This window comes from Chamaea fasciata, unplaced genomic scaffold (assembly GCF_029207755.1).
Source record: "Chamaea fasciata isolate MVZ Bird 193981 ecotype frontalis unplaced genomic scaffold, bChaFas1.0.hap1 SCAF_6, whole genome shotgun sequence".
Taxonomy (NCBI): domain Eukaryota; kingdom Metazoa; phylum Chordata; class Aves; order Passeriformes; family Sylviidae; genus Chamaea; species Chamaea fasciata.
This window is the reverse complement of record NW_027094091.1, coordinates 34,920,184-34,936,783: the sequence shown is the minus strand read 5'-3', so window position 1 is coordinate 34,936,783 and position 16,600 is coordinate 34,920,184. Positions and strand designations below refer to the sequence as shown.

Here is a 16,600-nt window from a genome sequence, read left to right as displayed (position 1 = left end):
CTCACAGGCTCAGTGCATGATGTCTGCACACTCCTACCTGATCACTAACCATAAACTTGAACAACAGAAGCTGCACATACACCTGGAAGAAGATGCGTTACAACAAAACAAATAGGCACATAATGCTAACATGTCTTAATATAGTAAAACACCCTTCTTAAAAGGCTTTATTTGAAATATGTCTCCTGTTGACACATGTCCTACAGCAGTCTACACTAATAAAATTACAGGCTAGTTAAAAAAAAAAAAGAAAAAAAATAATTAAGTTTCATGGATAATCTCAAAATTGAGAAAGGGACATCATAATTTATTTTTTCCCCTGAAAAACAAGAAAATTGGGGAAAAAAGTGTTAAACAGTTTTTTTCCAGGCAGTAGTGTCTTTAGCTGTTTTTCCTGTGTATTTTGGAATCAACTGTTTCCTTTGTCATAGTAAGAAATATACATGAACATAAATGTATTTGCAAGGAGTACATGAACTGTAATAAAAGAGTGAGAACTTACTGTCTTGCTGATGTAATTTGTGCTGATATTCATACACTGAAGTCCTTCACTATTGCAGCAACCTCCACATCTGTAGATGGATACACATGGGGGTTTAAAGAAGGTGTTTGTAGTTGCTCCAAACTCTTTTCCCACATCCACACACACTTCACGTGGCATGCACTGAGTTTTTCTCCATTCAGTATCAATACCTGCCAAGTTACAGGGAATTTCATATGTTATAAAGTAACTGTTTGAAATCAAAAGTATCCTGCAGTAAATTAGGATTCCTTCTTAAACTTCAAAACCATAATATGAATTTCTAGAGTCACACCCTTTAGTCAGTGAAACACACATAGATTTTACCTTCTAGCTGATTTTTCTTCTTTATAGGGACATGACATATCATCATGGAGCAGATGAAAAGTCACAGTGGAGCTAAAAGGGAACCTAAGAGGCAGGGGAGACCTTAAAGCACAGAATCATAGCCTGGCTTGTGTTGGAAAGGACCTTTAAAGGTCACCTCGTCCAACCACCTTGTAATTAGCAAGGACATCTTCAAGCAGACCTGGTTGCTCAGAATCCCATCCAAACTTGAATGACCTTGAATGTTTCCAGGGATGGGGCATCTACCACCTCACTCGACAACCTGGTCCAGTAAATCACCATCCTTACAGTAAAAAAAATTTCTTCCCTTTATCTAGTGTGAATCTACTTTCTTGAGTTTAAAATTATTACCCTTGTCCTATCACAACAGGACCTGCTAAAACATCTCATCTTTCTTACAGACCCCTTTTAGGTTCTGGAAGGCTGCTAGAAGAACTCCTGGGAATCTTCTCCAGGCTGAGCAATCCCAGGTCTCTCAGCCCATCTTCATAGGAGAGGTGCTCCAGCCCTCTGAACATCCTCACAGCCCTCTTCTGGACCTGCTCCAAAAGGTCCACATCCTTCTTGTGTTTATTCCCTTTTGGCACTAGATTTTGGTACACTATTCCAAAAAAATGGAAATTTTGCCTTATGTGTACTTTAAATTCTCCATTAAGGTACATGATTTCAAATATCATATGAAAAAAAATATGATATGAAATCATATGTATATCATATGATTTCCAATATCATATGATATACATCCTGCTATAAATCCTGCAATTCTCTGCCTACAAGCACTTGCTTAAAGTGTAAATTAATACATTTTCATCCAAGCTATCTGAAACATGGAAAGGCATTCAAACACATTGGTTTGAAAACTGTTTTGCTTGTTTTAGCACAACATGATTACAACTATCCTCTCGTAACACGAAAAGGTTACAAGTGGATTATTTGGCGTTCGAAAGCCATAATGCCTAAGAAAGCATTACCAGCTGTGATGCAATTGGAGAAAATGAAAAGAAATAGTTCAATGAATCCAACTATCAGCATCCTCTGCTTTCTGCAAAATTGTTACAGCCTCTATCGAGCAGGATTCCTTATACTTGAAGACAAGCACTTCACTTTCGCTACTGAGCTGAGAAAGCACTTTCTTACCACGGACATACCTAAAATATGTCTGCAGAGTGAATTGTTTCATTATGAAAAGCTGGGTATCAAAGATCTTATATCAAAGACAAGGCATCCTATCAAACTGCTTGCGTTGGTTTACTGACAATGCTTAGCTTTTAAAGTATTTTTGACAGAACTGAAAAGCCTTCAGATTTTCATTGATTGTATGTTGTAACATGGATTGTGTCCTGTACTTACTTTTCAGGATCTCTGCATTATAGTGTGCAGCGGCAAATTTCAGGGAATCATCTGATCTTGCATCAAAGCTGGAGTGCTCCCTGTTGTGTTGCCAACCTCCTCTCCTCAACTGACATTTGAACATTTTCCAGTATTCTGGGTAAAGTACTGTCATGAGTTCATCCACACTGGACACAGACCGCAACTGCTCTTCCAGGTCTTTGCTTCCATGAGCCTGCCAAAGTAACATGCAAGATTAATTGCCTTTTCTAGTGCACAAGGTTTGCTGGGAACTAGCCTGAAAAGCAACTCAAACATTGTAAAATGAAGGGGTTCTCATTATAAAAACTGCTTCTGTCAGTGAGTGCCAACATTACTATATTGACAAATAATGAAATGTTTTGCTTCTTCCAACACTTCTTTATCACCCTTGTAGTTCAAAATATCTGTGTGGGAAAGGGGCTATAGAATTAAATCTATACAAACACAGTTTGCAGATTATTTAAAAAATATATTTTTATTCTGGAACGACAGTTTTTGTGATAAAATTTTGAATGCCTAAACCCCAAAATACTTAAATTATGTTCATATACTCCTAAAGTAACACCAAGTTTTTTCCCATTTTCCCTCAGTCTCAGAAAATTAGAAAACAGAAATGCAAAAACAGGTAAAAAAACCCAACCAAACAAACAAAACACCAAACCAAGAAACTAATTCATGTTATTTAGTACCTTTCTAGGGAAAAATCTTAATAAGAAAATTCTATTATAAAGCACTAATCCTTAAATCAGTAGGACACGAGGACTTTGGTACCTTGAAGAATCTAAACCTCACACTCCCTTGCTGTTTCAAGCATAGCCTTAAATCCTGTAATCTTGCTTTCTTATTCTCTGGCCTCTACACAAACTCATTGCAACTGCAGTCTTCTAAATGACTGAAATTTACATTCCAGTTTATCACTTATCAGGAAGATTCCCCCGTTTCTCTTAGATGAAACATACTGCATCAAAAGACTGGTGTTTATCCCCTGCCCACCTTTCTCAACCATGAATTGCTGACTTCCCAAAGGGAAGGGCAGTATGGAGAAAGAAGTGTACTGAAAGAACCTTTAGCCACCTTCTCAGCCTACATGGCCCTTAGATGGCAGTATGAGACACAAAATATAGAGGTACACTCTGTCCAAAATGCATCAACTGGCTGGAGACTCTACAGTTTATTACAAAACTGTTGCTCTACTCAAAAAGCCACCAGGCTGTAAGAGTGTAAAACATATCTAAATGCAGAAATATGAAACTCTATGAACAGAAATTTAAAATTTCTTATCTGACTCAACTACTAACAAAAACTTTCAGTTCAATGATTTTGAACATCACGTGAGTAAAACAGGTAGTTCAAAGCTAGCCCACCTGAATTAAAACTGCTCCTTGTCTTACAAACAGCTACAAGGGTATAAAATGGCTGCATTTTATGATTGCATCTACTCCCTTATCCAGTGTCAAATACAGCAGAAACACCTCAGGATAAGGTAAATTCACAGAACTCATTTCTGTAAATACAGTTATTTACAGAAGTGTGAGAGGGATAAGGCACTTGAACAGTGCCACCCAGAGAAGTTGTGGATGTCCAGTCCCTGGAATTGTCCAAGGGCAGGCTGGATGTAGCTCTGAGAAACCTGGTGTAGTGAAAAATGTACCTGTCCATGGCAGGGGACCTGGAGTTAGATGATCTTTAAGGTCCCTTCCAACTCAGGCCATTCTGTGATTCTATTATTCTAATACCAATTTTAAATTTGTTCTATTTGACAAAGCATTATGAAGCTAAAAAAATATTTTTGCTGAAGCCTTGCTAATCACAGTGTCCTTGCAGATGACTTTATCCTGGGAGGTTTCAACAACTAAGCTGTTATCTCAGAAATGTGTCCATGCAGGTCTTCATTTCTTTCCTTGCCACCATAGGAAGGGCCAACCCTGACCCAAGCCATGCAGCAAGAAGTTTCTGAGAGATTAGCCTCCACATTTAATGGTTACAGAGAATTTCACCCCACCCCTGCTCTCCTTGCAGGATGCGCTCAGGCTCTCAATCAGTGGGTCACAGAGAAAAATCCAAGCGTAACAAACAACTGATTTGGCTACTCGCTGCTTGCACCCCCTGAGAGGTGAGAAGTGCAGGGTTTGAGCAGCCTCACTCCTGGCCAAACTGTTTCCAGGGGGTGCTGCAGCACATGGCCAGCTCATTCCTTGAGTAATGGGAAGCAAGTTGCTGCACCAGCACAATGCCAACATTACAGATGCACGTCTGGCACGTGATGGGAATATGCACGGCACAGCGTGTATATCCTGTCACAAGGCTGGAAGCCAGCCTATTATGTAAAAGGCACAGGAATAAAACCTGTGGTTAGCCATCCAGTAGCTGATCCTAGGAAGCTCTAGCAGATCATGGGGGTTACATGGAAAGAGAATTCAACCAAAGCTTTGCCACCTTTGATGAATCCTTAAAAGCCTGTACAGTCCACAGTAGACAAAATATTGGCTATTGCTGTTGCAGATATTCAAAATACAGGCCTAGACCATCAGGAAAATTAGTAACGAAACTCAATATTACTTTGTAGATAAGGAGTCTGGCATGGAGCAGGAAAGTGAAATTGTTGAAAATAATGCATGCTGATTAATTCCTCTTTCATCAGGCAATCAGGTCATGTCATTTCCGCTGGACACAATTTTTTATACGTGTATTAAATAGGTATGAATAAAACTCAAAATATGAAGGAAATAATGGCTTTAATTAAGCATTGTATCAAATGTAATAAAGTATTGTTTTACCCTGGATATTCCATGGGCCATAGTGCCACATGCCTACAACCTGAGACAAGGCAGCCCCAGTTGTGTGTAAAGATTAAGGAAGGAGAGGCTGGAGAGCAGTGCTGTGGAAAGGGACCTGGAGATTCTGGTCTGTGGCTAGTTGAACATGAGTCATTGTGCCCTGGCAGCCAGGAGGACCACCCATGTCCTGGGGTGCACCAGGCACAACATCACAAGCCAGGCTAGGGAGGGGATTGTCCTGCTCTGCTCTGCATTGGGGCAGCCCCACCTTGAGTGCTGGGGGCAGTTTTAAAATATATTATAAAACAAAACAAGCTATTAGAGTGTCCAAAGGAGGGCTGCGAGGTTGAAGGGTCTGAAGTGACTGAGAACACTTGGTTTGTTCAGTCTAAAGGAGACTGAGGGGAGACCTCATTGTGGTCTTCAATATTCTCACAAAGGGAAGCAGAGCAGCAGACATTGATCTCATCAAAGATCAGTGACAGGATTTGAGGAAATGGCACGAAGCTGAGGTTGGGGAGCTTTAGTTTGGATCTCAGGAAAAGGTTCTTCACCCAGAGGGTGGATGGGCACTGGACAGGCTCCCCAGGGAAGTGGTCACAGCACTAAGCCTGTCTGATTTCAAGGAGTGTTTGGACAATGCTCTCAGGCACATGGTGTGACTCTTGGGTCTGCTGTGTGCAGAACCAGGAGTTGGACTTCAATGATCTTGATGGGTCCATTCCAACTCAGTTTATTTTATAATTCTCTGAGTACTCACTTAATATAAACAAAAGGAAAACTATTTCTGGAGCAGATATATAAAATTAGTTAAAAATTCATCATTATTGCACCTGAAGTATTTTCTGCTTAGCTTAATAAAGCCATGTACTTGTAAAGATGGCTTCAATTCAAATTTACACTGTGGAAAAACAATTTGATCACTAGAGGACTTTTGTTCTAACCTCTCTTCCAATATCGAAAGAAAAGGAGAAGGACATTCATATATCTGTACTAAATACGCTACACTTAGTGCCCAGAGTTCGAGAACAAAAAAAAAAAAAAAAAATAGAAAATATATGTTGATTTTTCAATATGCTTACAGAGTTACCTTGAGATACAGATCAATGCTCTCTTCCTGTACATCTGTGTATGTTTTAACTGCAGCAAATTACTCTCACCTGTGAAAAACTCTTTAGAGGAACATTTGTTTAAGTGACTTAAGATTTAATTTTGTAGAACAGCCAAACATCTTGCTGACACAAACAGAAAATGAAATCATAAGTTCTGGATCATTACACGAGTGTGTCCTGCGTACAGGATAAGCATCAGATGATTAAGACTCTTTAGAAAAAGTTTTCTAACTTTTAAGAGAAGAATGAATCTGCTTCTGTAAATATAATAGTATTATTAAATATAATTTTTGATTTTGTGTAAATTTTGGTAATTTCACAATATACTGTCTTGGTGCATATCTGTTATTCTTTGCTCTTTCTTAATTATGCATTGACTTGTAGTGTAAGATACTGGATTTCCATTGCAAAACAATTTTGAGACTAAAACACATATTTAGAATATATGACAACACAAAGAAATTAACATCAACAAAAACGTACTAGAGATCAGATGAGCTCACATTTTTCATTCTTCTTATGCAAGTACAGATTAGTGAAGTTCAGAGAGAAATATGGCTTGTAGCTCCAATTACTGTCACCATGCTAGTTATTCCCAAATGTTAAGTTCAAAGGGAAGAGGAAAAAAGCAATAGAACACTGGCAAAGGTTGTAGCAAGAGAAAATCTATGATTTTTAGGACTGAAGAAAGCTTTTTGATAAATTTAAACAGACAGTTAATTTTCATATAATTACAGAGCACTCCTGATAAAATCGGGGACCAACCGCTTAATGTTTTACTGGTAATGCATTCTGGGATCTATGTTTTACATTATGAAGGAAGCAGGAAATAGTGCCAAGAGTGATTGCACAGGAAGGAGTTTTTTCTATCACATGCTTTCTATATTCTTGACATTTTCAAGTCAGTTAAGGGATTGGGTTTGAACTTTATTTTTTTTAACCACCATCACTCTCTTCATAAGTGTTTATCTCCATCCTCTGACTGACCATTCTACTATTTTGTGTCATTTTTACCTATTATGAGTGCTGTCTTGCATGAGCACCTAAAAATGCTAGAATGTATATTCTAGAGAAAGACACTGATTAAACCTTTGACTAGCCAAATTCTACAAGATGATAGGTGATATTAAGCAAAAAAACAACCCAAAAATGCAAATATGAATGGAGAATACAATAAAGATACACTGCTCCATTTCATTAATTTCCCATTTTTCGTAAAGAACAGGGGAAATGACAAATACATATAAATAAAGGTGTGAACTTGATGACAAGTGCTCTCTTGCTATTATTTATTTAACTTCAGAACATTTTGTTCTGTCAAAGTATGTTTTTCACAATGTGGCTTTCCATTACATGGTATGTCCAGTTTTTCATAAAATTATGGCTTGCAGGGGAAAGGGCAGGATACCAAATAGGCTCTATATCCAACAAGGACATCAAATGTATAATAGATTTTCCATGCATTACATTACTTATCTTCCCTATGTCCCCAGTGTTTGCCTCTATTATTAATAACAAAGGTCAGAACACTTAATATTTGGCAGCATGCTTGACACGTAACTGATGGTGCAATGTGCTTTAATGGTACCTTATGTATCTGTTACAGTTTTCAGCTCATTTAATTTTCAAGGATTTTGTGGACAATTCTTAATAGGAAAATACTGTCTATAAACCCCTCAGTTTTAAGATGCTTATATTCTGTATTTATTGATTGACTGAAATGAATTGAAATCAAGTATTTAAATCTGAAAGTTGAAATGACTTGTAAGCAAATGGAAATACTGCAAGACAAAAGTATTTATAAACACTTTGCTTGCATAAAAATTTATTGCAATTTTCATGTATTTCAGTGCTAGTTTTTTTAAGAAGTTGATGCCAGTTAAAAAAAAAAAAAAGAAAAAGAAAAATTTCTAATTAAAAACTGTAGCTATAGTTAAGAATTAAATTCAACTTTTATGCCCACTTCTATGGTCTTTTACTAGAAAAGCCATGATTTTGATCTCCCAAGCACCCATTTGTCATCAGCAAACTTGGACGACTGTAGCTGCAAACTTCTAAGTTACCATTCAATAAAGTAAAAAAACAGTGCCTTACAGAAGCCAAACAGTAACAGTGAGCATAAATTTTATTTCATGCCACTTCAAATAAGTAGAAAGACCACTGCAGTTAATGTGAACTAAATCAAAACATCATGACAACAGCAGAGATTAGAATCAGTCTCTGCTCCAAAGAGCTTACAAAGCACATCAGACAAACATCAAAAGTAAAAATCAAAGTACAAAATAAATACATAAAAGAGTCCAAACTATATTGTGCTTAAGTGACTTCTATTCATGATGGTATTTTAAAAGCTAAGAATAATATCAGGGAAAGAAAACAAATAAATAGGAGGAGTGAGGGGAGAGAATGTACAAAGTAGATAGGCAAGGACAAATAAATGAGTTTGGGAAGAAATTCAAAAGAATTTGATAATAAGGAAGAAAAAGACTGGCTATAAGGATAAACTTAAGACTACAGAAGTTTCATTTCTTTATTGTATATCATGTCTTGTTTCTCATTTTGACCATTTTTTGAGAGGAAGATGCATAAACTGCTAGAAAATCATCCTAATCTTATACTATTTAATACTACTCCTCCTGTTTATAAGTACAAGTATTTAAGCTGAGATAGTGTGTAATGTAAAATTTCCATGTTAAGGGAAATTCAATTTTATGCATGTCAGCATTTTTAGGGTAATTTTTTATTTAGATATTCTTAGACAATGCTGGAATATATATCTATGTTTATAGATTTGCACAAAGGTACTTACGTTAACTCCTTTACTCAAACATTTGGCTGCTGCTGAGGTTCTGAAACCTGCTTCTTGGCTGGTGCTTACTCTACAAGTACCTGCATTTTTCAGTGGCTCTCAACCTTCACTAAAAAAATGCCAGTAGTTTGATATATTCAATGGGAATTACTTATGAAAATACCCTTTTTTTCCAATCTCAGTTTGAGTTCCCTGGGAAGCAGAGAGAAAAGGAAAAATTCTAGTTGCTTTCTAGAGCAACTCCATAGGTTGCTGCCTGATTGCATTAGAAACTCATTTTGGACAGCCAGTTCTCACAGGCTTCTACAAACTTGGGCAATTAATAACATTCCTGACTATAACAGAGCAGTTTTCAGAACAAGGACTTGTGGCACCTTCGCTAGCCACTTTTTTGGAAGCGATTTCACAACTAGATTATAGTAACAGGAAAGGTTTTGCTCTCACACCCTTCAGCCTGATTTTCAAAATCTGCATCGTTCCAAAGCAGCTCCTCAGTGTTCCTAAATCCTTGCAGACTATTTCTTTCTAGGAGTACAGCAAATTGTAATTGAAAAATAAAATACAAAAATCAAACCATTATCAATAGACTTAATTCACTATTCAGGAGCTTTCACTAGATAAGCCCACAAAAAGGTCAAAGGCTGCAAATACGTGGGATAACCATTTGCTAAGTGCAGCTGCATCTGGATTGTTTAATTGATTCAAGGGCTTGTACTGAAGCTTCCAGCTAGCATTACAGATAGATTTGGAATCAATAAGGATTTGGATTATTGCTGCTGAAAGGCTTACATGTGATTAAATCTTGGAGACATCAGGCAGTGCAATCTGTACCAGATGCGATTTATGTATTATTTTCTTGGTCATCAGCAGCTCCAGTGACCAGTGGTGACAAATGTGTGGATTGCCATGCATGCCCAGATGCATGACTAGAAGAAAGGGGAAGCCCTTTGTAAGTAAAAAACATTTGTAAAGTGAAAATAAAGGACAACACTGTGATGATTGCTGGGATATCAAGGTGATTAACAGACACAACCCTGCCAGAAAGGAGACAGCTAACAGAATGAGACTGCCAGTGCCCTCTGCAATGCAGCCACTGCAGGCACAAAGCTGGGGCTCATTGTATGTGCTCCATCTACAAGACATCCGGGTTGCTGCCACATGACAGTTCTGTAGAATTTGGCACATTAGAAAAACAACATGTTCATTTCGAATGGTTTTAAGCAGCTTTTAACTAACATTGACAAAAGCAAAGCACACAATTCTATAAAGAAAAACTTGCACTCCTACTAGAAATCCTCCTCATTATAAGATCTTACTCTCAGAAAAAGATAAGATGCCAGAAACGCCTTTTATTAAATATGGTCTGGATACTGCTGTTTTTTCAAAATACCCTGCAATCTCTTGGTTTTCTTTCAGCAATCACATGTATCCCATTAAAATCAGGACAAAAGGATAAACTCTCAGGCCTTGCAAAGGTTGCTTATTCTCAGCCTTTGATTAGCTTTCACTGGCATTGCTTTTATTAACAACAACCATCAGCTTTGTCAAAAAAAAAAATCAAACAAATATAGCCTTTTTTTAAAGAAAATTATTAACATGGTAGCACTGAAATGAGCTGTCATCACCTGAGCAAGTGTAAACCTGGCAGTGAGAATTAAAACTTCCTCAGTTTCAAATTGAGAGCTAGTAAGTGGAGAGGTAAGGGGCAGCCCCTTCACTTTAATTTGAAGGCCAGCACATTCTGAGACACTGCTTGAGCACAGTACCTGTGCTACATGAATACATCCCAGATCCTAATTAGTCAGTGAGTAGGAGTTCTAGCTGTGTATCAAGGGACTGGCTTCAAGAAGGCAGTGGGTAGTTTTTACATCATGTTTTCGATTCTACAGGTCAGTTGTTCATAAAAGAATTTTCACTAAGGGCAGGAATTATAAATTGCACATTTGTAAGAACATTTCTGAGTTATGCTGAACACATAGGTTTTCACTGTGATGAGACTATTTGGTTTTCAGTTCAACACCTTTGCTTATTCATGAATTTTTGATAGGAGAGAAATATTATATGAACACATCATGTCTTACCATTGTTGAATAATTTCTCTCACTACTAAATAACTTTCCTTTTCACCATGTTTTTAAAATCACTATTTGAAACACTGAGCAAATATAATTAATTCATGGTCTAAATATTTAGCAACAGGTCACAGAAACTTCTTGAATTAGTTATACTTTTTAAATGGTTCATAAAACAAATAATTTCACAGGCCATGAAACTAGATCACTAAATTTCAAAGACAAACTTGAACTTTAGTCCTAAACAAATGTCTTAATCTACAAGGACATGATTTCTGTTTTGTTAAACAAATCTTGCACAGTTTACAGATCTGTAAAGAAATATTAATTGCAAGACCACCTACTTTGTCACTATTTAAAAGAAATATTCCAGCCATAAACACAACACACTACTTAAAATTCAACAAAAAACTAAAGAAAAATGAGCAACTTATAACACAGTAATTCTATTAACAAGACCTTGGTTTTAAATTATTACAAAAAGGTTTTGTATATATGAAAGAGGAAACACATAAAGAGCCTCAGAAACCTGTGCATTTTATTAAATGTTAGGGTTTCTAAATATATGTCATTAAAATAAATTATTATTTGTTTATGCTATTTAGCATAAATCCTGTTTTCACAGTTCATTTGACACAAGTCTACTTAATAAACCAGAGTAACACACCAGACTAACATATCAGACAGGTTTTGGAAACTAACATATTAAGTTGTGATATTTCATTAATAAAAAAGTACCAGAAGAAGCTTTTATTTTTGTTATCAAGCTATTACTTAAATATTTTATGTAAAGGATCTTTGCTAATCCAGGAAAAAGAGAGATCATCTGAATTTTTTCAGATATACAATTAGGTATACAATTCAGAGGACCTGCTACCCACAACCCGCTTGTGCCTAACCCGATAATTTGTGTTGGAAATTTGTTTTACTCTGAATTCCGTGTGAAACATTCTTTATCTGTTACAGATAAGTTACACAGAGACAAATCCATTTGTTTGAACATTGAGCCTGTAATACTGGTTTTTTTTCTTTTTGCTTTCCCTGACTGGCTAACTTCATTGCAAACTACAGTATAAAAATCAGTAGTTCTGTGGAGCTGTCACATCTGTTCTGAATGATGGGAAGGAAAAAATTAAAAATAAAAAAAAAAAGAAAAGGGTCTTTGATCACAAAAAAGATAAATCTTGCTTTGTATCACTAAAGGAGAAAGCTTATTGTACCACGTAAAACCTGACAGGTATTAAGAGATTTGCCAGCAAGGCATGAGAGATAGGGAAGGGCAAATTAAACCTTGAGAATGGCAAATCCAAGAACTAGATCGAGACTTGGTCACAACTCCCTTTCATGCAACTAAATCAGGAGAAATATATGTTGCCCATTATTTCTGGCTTACATTATTCTGAATAGTGTATTGTAAGGCAGTGATACTTAAAAAGGATCAGGGAACATCAGCAGTATTAACATAGATGCTAATTTACACTGACAGGACATAGAGTAATCCAATGCTGAACATAGCATGCTATCAGAAGAGTTTTTAAATGAGGCTTGACTGCAGAATTAAGTTATTGCACAAAGTATGCCATGAGGTATCAACTTCCATTGAATGGTAAGAAGACACATAACCCTCGATGGAAGATACAACATTGCATCTTGAAATCTGTTGTAATTGCCTAGTTAAAACTTGTCCTATACCACCTTGCTGAGCTGCCTCTATTCTTATCCAGGCCCAGAAACTGATGAAAAATAAAACAGATTTATATGGATTATATACATTAAAAGGAGGCATACAGAAAGCAAAAGAAAGGGAGAAAGAGGCTCTAGTTATTCCAAGTCTGTAGAAAGATGTAAGGAAGATGTTTAAAACTAACCTAGGCATAGGCACAAACGATACTGTTATATTGAAATATGTACTCATGTTAAGCTTTTTATCTGCTCTTAGAAGTAAACTATTTTTAATTTAAAAAATGAGTTTGTATCATTGCATTTTGTAGTCACTTGGTCACAGAGTCTTGAACAGAGGAACTTTAGGTGAAGAAACCCTGACAGGTTTATGACATGAAAATGGGAATAGGAGAAAAGATAAGGGAGTTAAAGTGGGTTAGTACTATGACTATGCAACACCCAGTCTCCAACTTGGAGCATCCTGAGATTTTATCCTTCAGCAGTAAAGGTACACATCTTGAGATGACAGATTCTGATACAAAAAGTTGGAAAAAAAACCAACAAAAGCCTCTCGACTTTCTGAAAAAGATGGATCCTATCATTTTCATCATCTTCAACATCAAACATTCTAGAGGTTTGCTTAGATTTTAGCAGGAGAAAGTGTCAAAGCAGGAGAACTTATGCAGAGAGAAATTTCAAATTCTCCAGCAGTACTGGCAACCTTTCAGGAAGTGCTTTTCCAAGCATATGAAACTACTTCCTAAAGACAATCTGGAGAGATTACTTACAATGGTTTTCATATAAAACCATGATGGAGTCATGTGCACACAAAAATAATGTGGCAGAAGGATTCCTTTGACTTTTTTCCCCAGGAGCTTATTGCACGTACCACAAAGCATACACAAGTATTCACAGGATTGCAGTCCTGGACACTGGAATTTTGGACACACACTTAGTAATACCAAGAGCCCATTGTAGCCACTGAGGTCACCATTTACAGGACCAGACCATGAAACAACTTCTGTTTGTTCTTGCATGTTTCTAACATTTCTTTTACTGAGAACTGCAATTTCCTCAATGCTTTAACAGCAGCTCTTTTCAAAGTAGATTCAGACACAAGGAACACATGTCTCATTAGAGTAACTGGCAGTGAGAATGACATTTCTGGTATGCTGAAATAAATTTTGCTTCAAAAGAAAGTGTTTTGTTTATTTTCAAATTTATTTGAACAAGGATTACAAAAGAAGGAAAAACATAAATGGATGAATTTTAAAGACATTTTGTTTCATATTGAGATAGTTCTAAAACAATTTGGAGAGCAATTATTAATTTTACTTGATAAACATGTATGGCAGATGTTATCAGATATTTTTATTAATTTAACTAGAGGCTATCTCTGACACCTCACACATTTTCCCATGCTCTCTTACCTTTAAGAAAAGTCAAATAGCTGCCACTGTCAATTATAAGTGGCAAAACTTGTGCAGTATCTATTAAATTCCTGGTTTTCCTGAGAAGGAAAGGAACAAAGAACACAGAACTTGCTGTTGCAAAAGACTAAGATTATAGAAGTGTTGCCTTAAAACATCTTTTTGCAGTTATTTGCATTTGTCATTTGGCTCCATTAGAACTTAAGCAATGGCATAATTGTATTTCTTTTTTGAGCTGTCATTAAAATTGACTGTGCCTTTAAAGAAATGTGCCCAGATGCTCTGGGTACAGCTAATCACAGGCACAAAGGCCCAGTCAAGGTCAGGCTGCAACTTTGTCTCTAATTGCCTGGTTATACATTCCTTGTTCACACAAATCTTCTACCGACTTCAATGGGATTTTTGTTTAGTGAGGATTACAGGATTCAGCCTCCTAGCTTAAGTACTGCATCTATACATCACTGTGTGTAATATGCTTCAGTCCCTACAGTTACAGTATCTGTAGTTTTACTAGCCTTAAATATCACGTTGAGCTTTTTAAGACTTTTACCATTCCAAAGCCCTAAAATTCAGTTTCGGTTTTTTATCCTTTTCTTTTTTTGACTCTTCCATGGTCAATACTATTGGACTTGAAAAAATAGCTACCTGGGAGCCCATCTTTGTCTTACTGCTGCTGTAATTTTCATTTCAAACATTCTAATTTGCTTTCTAAACCTACTGACCTAACTACTATATCAGCCATTCTGCCAAAACACAAAGACAATATGTTTTCTACTCCAAAGTCTCTCTCTATAATTCTTGGTTACATTTCAGGTCCTTATTAAAGCAATCTGGTGATTTTTACATGATCTTACTAATGCCCATAATAGCTTTTGTTGACTTCTCTAAACACTTTTTCTTGTCACAGCATGTTTGCATGATTAAGTCGCAATTCCATTTTTTTTACATGTTTACATCAGGTTGCCTGCAGTCTTCCTAGTTTACCCCCACAACATATGTTCATGAAATTTTTTCATCATTATGCTAACACTACAATCTAGACAAAGTGTGTGCCATCATTTTTTATCAGACCAGCTGCACAACTGGAAGACAAGGGTGTTCCTACATTGTCAGTTCTGGCCTGCTGGTCTCTTCCTCTTCCAAACTAAACACATGAGGAAACCCAGACACAGCTGACAAGACAGTTCACTCAAGTGTCTGATTCTAACAACAAAAACCAAAACACCATGAGTTTGTCCCCAGCACACCCCAGCTGCTCTAGAAAGAAAAAACCCCTTCTGTCACCTCCTGGGGCATGCAACCTGCAGTACCACACTACACAAAAACCATTCCAAGGGGCTGAAGGACATATGTTGACAATTTAAAATCAAAAATACACTCAAAAACGCCAAGAAAACCAAATTTCTCTGAACTGATGGACCCTCCAAAGCAACAAAAACAATAATTATGCCTCAGAGACATTAAATGGGAGCTGAGGGTACCGACAAAATACTCTGACAAGTGTGTGTGCTCATCCTGCTCTGGGCAGCATTGACATTGGGTGGAGTTTGCTCTCTACTACAATCCACAAAGCCCACCTAAATGGAGCCTTTCCTTCCTTAAGAAATGCCATGGACATGAGATACATTTGGTGCAACACTTGTCAAAATCTTGATGAACTTCTAACACCTCCCAAAGTAAAGCCTGGCACATGGATTCCCTGGAAAGTGAAAACAGATCAGTGACACTACATGACAGCACATATAATTTACAACTCAGTAACCTCCCCATGCAAGTTGTATCGCAAGAAAGCCAAGCAGCTTCAGGAGGCTACGGTTTAATCTAATCAGCTTTATTGATACATGTTAAATCCCTGTTGCATTTGTGTATAAATTTTTAGGATTAATTTTTAAGAAATGGGCATTACTCCATACTCCCTCCCCATGCAAGGTCTTTGTGGAAATATAGCTACCTCAAGCTCTTGGACCTCGGTATTCTAAACCATCTGCTGGCTTAAAGAAATAAGCATTTAATGCTGGAAGACTTTTTACAACACAAACTTAGCCTCTGCCATTGCAAACATTTCAAGCAAAATACAAAAAAATAACCCAAGCAAAGCTGTCCAGGTAGAAAGCCAAGCACTTACTGGTCTTTCCGCAGGAAATCATCACATGACTGTCCCACACCCTCTGAACTCCCTCACACTTGCAATCCTACCTTGGGTCATGCTATCTATGCTCATGTTCTCAGTGATTTCTCCACTTCTGTAGCACAATGCTTTTGACAGAGATGTATAAATATAAAATCTTATGTTAGAGAAACACATGCCTCCTTAATGCATTGACAAGAAAAAAATTAACTATTTTTTAATTCTATTGATTAAAAGATGTGCTGGTGAGCACTCGATATTTTTATTATGGTAAACATTTAGATTTTTATACCTATAGACTTTGTTTCTACCCAGACCCATGGTCTTTAACTCATGTGGGTCCTTGCGTAACTTCATATGTTTCTGTTAGC

General features: G+C 36.9%; 1 protein-coding gene across 2 annotated transcripts in view; it reads right to left on the bottom strand.

Moving 5' to 3' along the window:
- VEGFC (vascular endothelial growth factor C) overlaps nucleotides 1-16,600 on the bottom strand; it is a 73,219-nt gene that overhangs the window by 18,600 nt on the left and 38,019 nt on the right. For both annotated transcript variants that reach the window (XM_066185935.1, XM_066185936.1), the window contains exons 2-3: nucleotides 2,219-2,432; nucleotides 503-693 (exon numbers count right to left, since the gene is read on the bottom strand). In XM_066185935.1, coding sequence (XP_066042032.1) covers nucleotides 503-693; nucleotides 2,219-2,432 — 405 coding nt within the window. The remainder of the gene's footprint in view (nucleotides 1-502; nucleotides 694-2,218; nucleotides 2,433-16,600) is intronic.